The following is an 8,505-nucleotide window of genomic DNA, read 5'->3' on the forward strand; positions in this document are numbered from 1 at the left end:
ATGATGAAGCATATGTCATCAGGCATTTTTATTCTTGGACAAATAATGTAGTCCAAAGAAATTTTCGTAATTCATTATATAGTCCAAAAGCAGAGTGAACAAGGATGCTTCATGTATTTACTTTTCTCTTTGGGGAGAGGGAGCGGGCTAAAAGAGCCAGTAAAATCCAAGCATATATCTATTCGAGCATTTGCAGTCACCAGTAAAAGCAAAACAGAACAAAAGAAGAGACAATCTTGTGAATAAAACCTCCTTTGTATTTATTCACATACTCACAGTTTTAATTCACAAACCTGAAACTGAAACTCCAGACAAAGAGAATATACAAAAAGATAATTGAGAATGACTACACATAAGTTCTGCACCGTGAGAACTAGAAACAGATGTAGAATTTACAAAGTATTATGTTCTGCAGCGTGCTCTAGCAAGTTCATCATGAGGTATGCATTATATTAACAATCCTGTTCAATCTCTCAAGAATGTCGTTAGCCTTTCTCTTGGCTCTTGAAGTTCCATTCTTAGCAAGCTCAGAGATAGTTCCATTGGTGCTCTCCTCTTCTCTCATTTCCTTCCACTTGGTTCGATCATTCAAACAGAGTGCGTGGAGGATTGCAATGCAATTCTCCTTGTTACGTCCACAACTGCTCTCTCTAATAATGCTAAGCAAGCAAGAAACTGCTCCAAGGTCTCCCATTTCCTCAATGGCCTTCTGATGGTTTGAAAGCATTGCCAGGATAGCCAACAACTCATCCACATGGATACGGTCTGTGATCTTCTTCAGAATCACTCTCACTGCGCCCTCCCGCACAGCTCTTGCCTTGTTCTCATTGATCATGCATAGGCTAAAGATTGCTGAACCAACATCTTTCATAGCTAATGGATGTCCTTCTTCTAATAGATCAATGAGTGGTCCTAGGGCACCAGATTTCCCAATAAGTGATTTGTTCGAATCAAGAGCTGACAAAGTGAAAAGGGCTGCAGCTGCATTGGCCCTTGTCTCAATGGTTCCTGACCTCAATGCTTCCATAAGCAGAGGAATCACCCTCGGATTTTCGGCAACAAGCTTTTTGTTATTGTCATGGATTGAGAGATTCAAGAGTGTCGTGATCACGTCCTCTTGGATATCCAGGTGAATGCCTGTTTGGGGATTGCTTTCGAAAAGCGGCATAAGCAATTGAGGAATGGCATCTAAAGACTCACCAAAGAGTGCCCGGAACGAGGGCATCCTCTTTGTCAACAACCGAAGCTCCTTGGCGGCTTGTTTTTGTTCAGTACGTGTCGAAGTCATTTTCTCCAGCAAAGAAAGAAAATGGTCACGATCTGCTTCTGTTATCCCTTCCTCATTGATATAGTGAACAGGATCCAACTCAATCGCCCGGCTCTTACACCATTTAGATATCATCCCTCGTATTATGTGATTTGGAGTAAGGATTGTGTGAGACAGAACTTGTTGAGTTAGAGGGCATGTCCGGTTGCCTGCTTTTAGCCATTTCTGAATGAAAGGTCTATCATATGTCTGCAAAATGAATACAAGGAAACTGAAACAAATTACCATCCACCAAACAACACCGGATCCAAGAAGTGGGGATTGCAAAGGATGCCAAATATATGAATTACAGCATTAAAAAATGAAATTGGTACAAAGAAGGAGCTCAGATCACTAGAGTTTAAACCCATTGACTGCATCATGAGAAAGACCCGGCAAATAACTTCACTAGGATTGACTTTGTTTCTACGACTGCTACGAACTAGGAATTCTCAACAACAGTTTTGCTTGGTTTCTCTTCCTTTTAAATAAAAAAATAAAAAATAAAAAAACACATTTCTAGAGTCCTTATCCTAGAAAAAAGCTAAATCAGAGTCATCCTTCTGACAAGCTTGTCTTCCACAAAACTCTGAAAGCAAACACAGGAGATTAACAACATAAATAGGGGTACAAATGTCAACACGGGAGAATGACCTTCCGTCAAAGTACATACAACAACAGTACTTCCATACTTGCAAATCATCCTACCAACCACCAAAAATAGAAGAACCCAGGAAATAGAGTTTCTCAGCTACCAAACAGAGCAGAAAATAAACGAAATGAACACGATGATTCCGATTCTCCCAAATGCATACATTAGGAGAGAATTGTCAAAAAAAAAATGAAAACCCATTTAAAAAAAATAATAATAATAAATAAATAAATAATCTACTGTTGGTTTACAAAAAAAGATGAAAGAATGAAAAACCTTGCTCTCCATTTGGTTGCCTAGAAAGCAAAGGAAACGAATAGTTAGATGTTAAATTTAGCTCTTTATGTTAATCTGATTTGCGAATCAAAACATAATTACACCAAAAAAGCTCAAATTATTGCTTATTTCCTGTTTTCCCGGCTCCCCAAACACGTGAAAAAGAAAATCCAACACTAAAATTTGAGCTATCTTCTCAGAAAACAAACAAGAGAAAATTCGGATATAAACCCACCTGCCCTGTGGCGACAATAACAGGATCTCTCATCAACTCCTTGGACAAGGGGCACCGAAACTCCGCAGGACAAGACAGCGTCTCGAGGAGCTTCAACGAGAGCGACCTCTTTCCCCTCAGCCTCAATTCCTTCAAAGCACAAAGTTTCTCCTTAGCCTCATCAATGGTTTGCGCGCTATAATCCTCCTCATCCACTATAGCCCGCACCAGTCTCTGCAGCTCTTTCTTCAACTCCGTCGCCTTCGCCATCACCGGCGGATCAGATTCGAAAACTCCCGTCTTAGCCATCCGATCACTAACGTCGGAGCCGCCGGTTGAAAAGTGTAAAAAAAAAAAAAAAAGCACTCAAAAAGAAGTTTTTCTTACAATGGCGTAGCAGAGAATGAGAATGCTCTGTTCCATTTTCTCTGCTTCTATTCTCAGGGAACTCTACGAACTGAAACCGGGTTTTGAGGTTGCCTGATTCCCCCACTTTCTTACCATGTAAGTTTTCACTCGAGGTATTTTAGAATAATTTTGCCACGTCAACATGCATGAACAAAACTAAACTTAACCCCCCCCCCCCCCCCCTATTAATGGACCCCTATAAATCAGATCTTAATTATTTTATATACTCCTATTTTACCTTTGAATTTTCTTTTACCGGGTGTTAGGTATGGTTGGTAAAATGGGTTATTGGGTCGGGTTTGAACTCGACAACCCGTTTAGACCAACTCGAACCTGACACGATTAGTTAAACGGATTGAGATACGAAATCCGAACACGACACGTTTATAAGAGTCATAAACAGGTTGATCTATTTGACCCGTTTATAAACGTATTATAAACAGGTCAACTCGTTTATGACCCGCCCCCGTTTAGCCTAAACATAAATCCTATAACTTAGTATCGAATTTGTGAGTTGTATCAAAAATTGCCAACCCTAGTATTAGGTTGTCCATAGAAATAAACTTAATATGTCTAACTAAATTACAAGAATTTGAAGGCCCATCAATCTCAAAGATCTGTAATCACAGGTGGGATTTTTGTTAATGAGTAATTCCTACTCTTCACACTCATGTTACACTGGTTGACATTACTTGTTTTAAATAGTTTTTTTTTTTTTTTTTTTTTTGAGTGACTACTATAGGTAGACACTTAAAACATGCTACGTCAACCGAATTAAAATAGATGTGAAAAAATAAGTGTAAAAAGTAGCATTACTCTTTTTTAATAAATAACGCAATATTAATTTTTTTTTTTTAATGAAAAACGATTCATTTCCTCCTATAATCCTTCTCTCATCCTCACATTTTTCAAAACTATTATTAGATATGTGGGGCTCATATATATCCGACACATGACCATGTAGTTTCAAACTTTCAATGATGATTTTAATAAGTACAAGAATATAGGAGAGGACCAATAAAAATGCATAACAATTTTTTTATTTTATTTTTTTATACTGAATTATGAAGCCATATTCATTATTACGTCCATAAATCAACAAAATTTTCATACAATTATAGGTACCTTTACATTTAAAGCATTTTTAAATGATTGTTTATAGCCCATATAATATGTAATTTTCTGATGACATGCGTTCATTCAAACTCATTCATTCACTTTTTCTACCCACTAATTATACCGAAGAGGAAATCTAGCTTGTATCCTATTCCACTAAAACATGATAACAATAAAACCCTAACTTTTTTTTATTTTTTTACTCAACAAGCCCATATTAATACCAGATTAAAAGGTCTAATTTGAAGAACGCTCCAAGCTCATCCTAACAAAGTCAACAAAAAGGGCCCACCATTTTTTAACAGATGCCGTTAATAATGAACCAATCTGTAAGGAATTGTTAGACTGCTAAATAGCCATAATCTTGTGGAACCCTACTACAAAGAGTAATTTCAGAGATTGCAATTGCACCGTCACAAGGCCGCCGGACATTAATAATCTGGCTGAACCAATATTAACAAGAGTTCAAAAAGTTGTTGTGTTTAGGGTAATGATTTAGGCTAAAAATGAAAATTCGAGTTGTTTAAAAGGATAAAACCTTAACCCTAACCCTTTTTTTTTTTTTTACTCAACAAGCCCATATTAATACCAGATTAGAGGTCTAATTTGAAGAAGACTCCAAGCTCATCCTAACAAGTCAACAAAAGGAGCCCACCATTTTTTAACAGATGCCGTCGATAATGGATCGATCTGTAAGGAATTGTTAGACTGCTAAACAGCCACAATCTTGCAAAACCTTATTAACAAGAGTAATTTAAGGGATTGCAACCGCATCGTCACAAGGTCGTCGGACATAAATATTCTCGCTGAACAATATTAACGAGAGTTTAAAAGGATAAAATTATATATATATATATATATATATATATATATATATATATATATATATATATATTCAATCATGCATGAAGCGATGTAAATTTGTTGTACAAATAAATAATGCAAGCATTATTAGAATACAGTGCAATTTAAAGATAGCTAGGAATATATATCATATGGTAAGAAGTTGAGAGAGAGAGAGAGAGATGGTGCAATCAATGAGTGGCAGGTGGGACCTACATGGTCCACGGTGTACGCAATCACGGAATCCATGGCCTAAACAGCTGGCAAAGCAGGTGGGGAAAACTTGCTGATTACTCTCTCTCTCTTTCTTATTTGTGCAATAAATACATGAAGAGAGAGAGAGAGAGAGAGAGAGAGAGAGGGAGTTGAGTTCCCATGCAAAGCAAGCACACATATTTAATTTACTCACACTCCCCCACAGGTGGCATTTAATCAGGACATCTGTCATGTGGGAATCTTGGAAAGGTAGCGGCACGTGTCATTCTCTGGCGCACCACTGTGTTATCTTGTCATTCGGTCACTGTCAGTTTCTTGGGGAGAAAACTTTCGATTCGCTCATCGTGTAAGGTACGTTTGGATTTGAATTTTAGAAAGTTTGATTTAAAATTAACGATCTTAAAATTTGTAATTTAAAAAATTAATTTTTAAAAACGCAGTTAAACGTTTGGTAAAATTATAATTTTGTCTTTAAAATTGTAGATTAGCCTTGAAAATTTTACGTTTTCTAAAAAGCGTCTCCTTGGCTATTATTTGAAAAAATAGATTTTTACGTTTTCAAATCGCAGTTTTTTAAAAACCCAATTTTTAAACGATTCATTTTCTGTAATTTGGTTTAAAATCATATTTTTTGTCTACGAAATTGTAATCTCAAACACACCCTAACACCCTAAATGAAATTACGATTTTCTCAAATTATTTGTATGAATTTAAAAAATTTGAACAGACGATTGTGCGAAACTACTTATGAGATTCACCTAATTAGATAAATAATTGGACAGCCCAATTTTTATTTGATGGTCTCTTATAGCATCCCTAGTGAGCTATCCGTTTCAAATTTTTCACCAAAATTTGGTGAAAAACTCAAAAAATTCTCTTGTTAAAATCTCACCCTAAATTTGGCTCACAAATTTTATGAGCTTTGAATATTTTATTATTTCTCTCTTCTTTAAATTCACTTTTCACTTTTCCTCTCTCTGCTAGAGTGATTGCTTAAAACTAATAATATATTAATATTTAATTGAAATAGAGAAACATTTAGAGAATTTGACGTAAGAAGTCTTTTAAAAGTGATAGATAAAATCGCTAAAATTTTAGAGAAAATTTAAAGAGCTCACTATAAATGTTTTAATTATCTGTTCAAAATTATCTCAAATTTAAACAAATAATTTGAGATATCCTAATCCCTAAATTACATGCACTTCTCAAAGTCGCCTCAAGGACCATCTTAAATGACATATGAGTCTTAAACAACCTACTTGGGTGGATGGGTTCAAACTTGAAATGATACCCATCCAACATAGGTTTGGTAAGTTTGGCAGAAATGAGCTACTCTATTTGTTAATGTGATCGATTCAATTGAGGGTGTATTTGGCTGAGTCTGGCAACTATTTTCTCTCTCACTCTTTTTTTAAAATTTTTATTTTTATTTTTTTCACTTCTCTAAAAAAAGTAAACTCCAAAACATTTTAATTTTTTTTTTCCACTTTATATATCGCATTAATCATTTTTTTTATTACTATTTAAATTAAAAAACTCACTATAAAATAAAATTTTTTTTTTCACTTTTCTATAAAACAATTTCAAACTTTTTTTTTTATACTTTATATCACATGAATTATTTCTTACTACTATTTAAACAAAAATTTCACAACCCTTTACAAAACAGTGCCTTTATGTTTTGTTTGAAAATTGATTTTGATTTGACTTTTAATATTTTGTATTTTGAGTCGTGGTTAATGGTTTTAGTCTGAATATATATATATATATATATATAATTAAAATATTTTATAAATTTGTAGTTAAATATTTATATGTGGTTAAAAAATTCTTACATTTTTTTTAATATGTAATTGAAAATATTAAATTTAACCTCTCATTTTTACTTTGCCCCTTCCAATAAGAAAATTTGATTTGGTCTTTGGTCCCAATACTAACCAGCTGGACCTCCTCCCATCTATGAAAAAAATTAAAAAATAGGTTTGAGGAGCATTTTCTATAATTCATGAAGGGGCATTTAGGGAAGAGGCAAAAGAAGGGGTGAACACCCAAATTAACTGAAAATCTGATCAATTTTGCTGAGGTGATGTAAAAAAATTAGTCAGTACTTAATTCTTATTAATCAGTCTAATAAATTAAGGTGTCCTTTAATATATGAAAAATATTTTCTTTTTTTAATAATATATGTTTTTCATGTGTGTTCTTAATAGCATAAATAAGAAAGTATATTCTTCTCACATGCTTTAGGGTTTGTTTAGATTTGTGATTTTAAAAAGTGCGATTTAAAATAACGATTTTAAAATGTGCGATTTTAAAAAAATAACTTTTAAAAACGCAATTAAACTTTTGGCAAAATCGCGATTTAGCCTTTAAAATTTTTCGTTTTTAAAAAAATATTATCTTACATGCAATTTAAAAAGACAAATTTTATGCGTTTTCAAATCGTAAATTTTAAAAACGCAGTTTTCAAACGATTTATATTCTCCGATTTGGTTTAAAATCTCACTTATTGTTTATAAAATTATAATCTTAAACGCACCCTTACAAACACACATGACATTATTAAAGTGGTTTATAGAAATTATTTATTCTTTAATTGTCCATTTTTAATTATAAATTTATAAGAGAAAGAATAAAATTAGAACTGAACTATTAAGAAAATTATAATTTTATTTTATTTATTTTATTTTTAGAGGGATACAGTGACAGTGCGTGAATCTTAGTGAGGAAGGGTGTGTACAAAAGTCAAAGCCTGGTGTTTAATGATGGCATTCCATACCTACCTCATGAGTGACTTTTTTACCTGTTTTTGTCGGTTGATTTATGTATTTATTTTCCATCTCTTTTTTTTGTGAGGGTCCAAAGCGTTGGCCGTCAAGCCTTATTTACCAAAGCAATAGTGGCCCGTCCTGCCTTTAATAAGGAAGCAACGATAATGACATGTTACTAAATATGAGTATGTATCTGGAAAAGTGAACTCAGAATTGATTACTTAATTAGGATGTTAACAATTATTTGTTGAAATTTAGAGAATTTGAGCGGACGATTACGAGTGATCACTTATAGAATTTTTTTGACTAAATAAAAATTAGACTGGCTAACTACTTATTCGGTAAGGTGGGTTCGATAAATAGTCTCTTACAATCTCTCAAATTCGGACAGATAATTGTAGAGAATTCTAATTCATAAGATCCAAAGGTATATTAATAGGACCTACTTGACCAAATAAAAATTGGACTGCCCAACCACTTATCCGGTAAAGTGGGTCCCATAAGTGGTCTCTTATAATCACCAACTCAAATTCTCTCAAATTCGGACAGATAATTGTAGAAAATCTTAATTCGTAAAACTCAATGGCATATTTATATATTATACAAAAGGAATCCAAACGACATATTTGCCAATATGAGAAAACACAAAACATAAGTTAAAGATTTTATATGGTTTTAAACCAAATCACAGAAAATGAATCGT

General features: G+C 33.6%; 1 protein-coding gene across 1 annotated transcript; it reads right to left on the reverse strand.

The window, feature by feature from the left end:
- Window positions 1-236: 236 nt before the first annotated feature.
- LOC133880626 (U-box domain-containing protein 9) lies at window positions 237-2,944 on the reverse strand. Its single transcript, XM_062319607.1, has 2 exons — window positions 2,470-2,944; window positions 237-1,516 (listed from the first exon to the last, which is right to left on the reverse strand). Exons 1-2 carry the CDS (start codon window positions 2,755-2,757, stop codon window positions 434-436), a joined length of 1,371 nt encoding a protein of 456 aa, XP_062175591.1. The 5' UTR covers window positions 2,758-2,944; the 3' UTR covers window positions 237-433.
- Window positions 2,945-8,505: the final 5,561 nt, after the last annotated feature.

The sequence above is a fragment of the Alnus glutinosa genome, chromosome 10, assembly GCF_958979055.1.
Source record: "Alnus glutinosa chromosome 10, dhAlnGlut1.1, whole genome shotgun sequence".
Taxonomy (NCBI): domain Eukaryota; kingdom Viridiplantae; phylum Streptophyta; class Magnoliopsida; order Fagales; family Betulaceae; genus Alnus; species Alnus glutinosa.

Excerpts from the sequence above, each read along its gene's own strand:
- LOC133880626 (XM_062319607.1), bottom strand. The coding sequence starts at position 2,757 with ATGGCTAAGACGGGAGTTTTCGAATCTGATCCGCCGGTGATGGCGAAG. Across the intron at positions 1,517-2,469 it reads TTATTGTCGCCACAGGGCAG|ACATATGATAGACCTTTCAT; the intron begins GTGGGTTTATAT and ends TTCATTTTGCAG.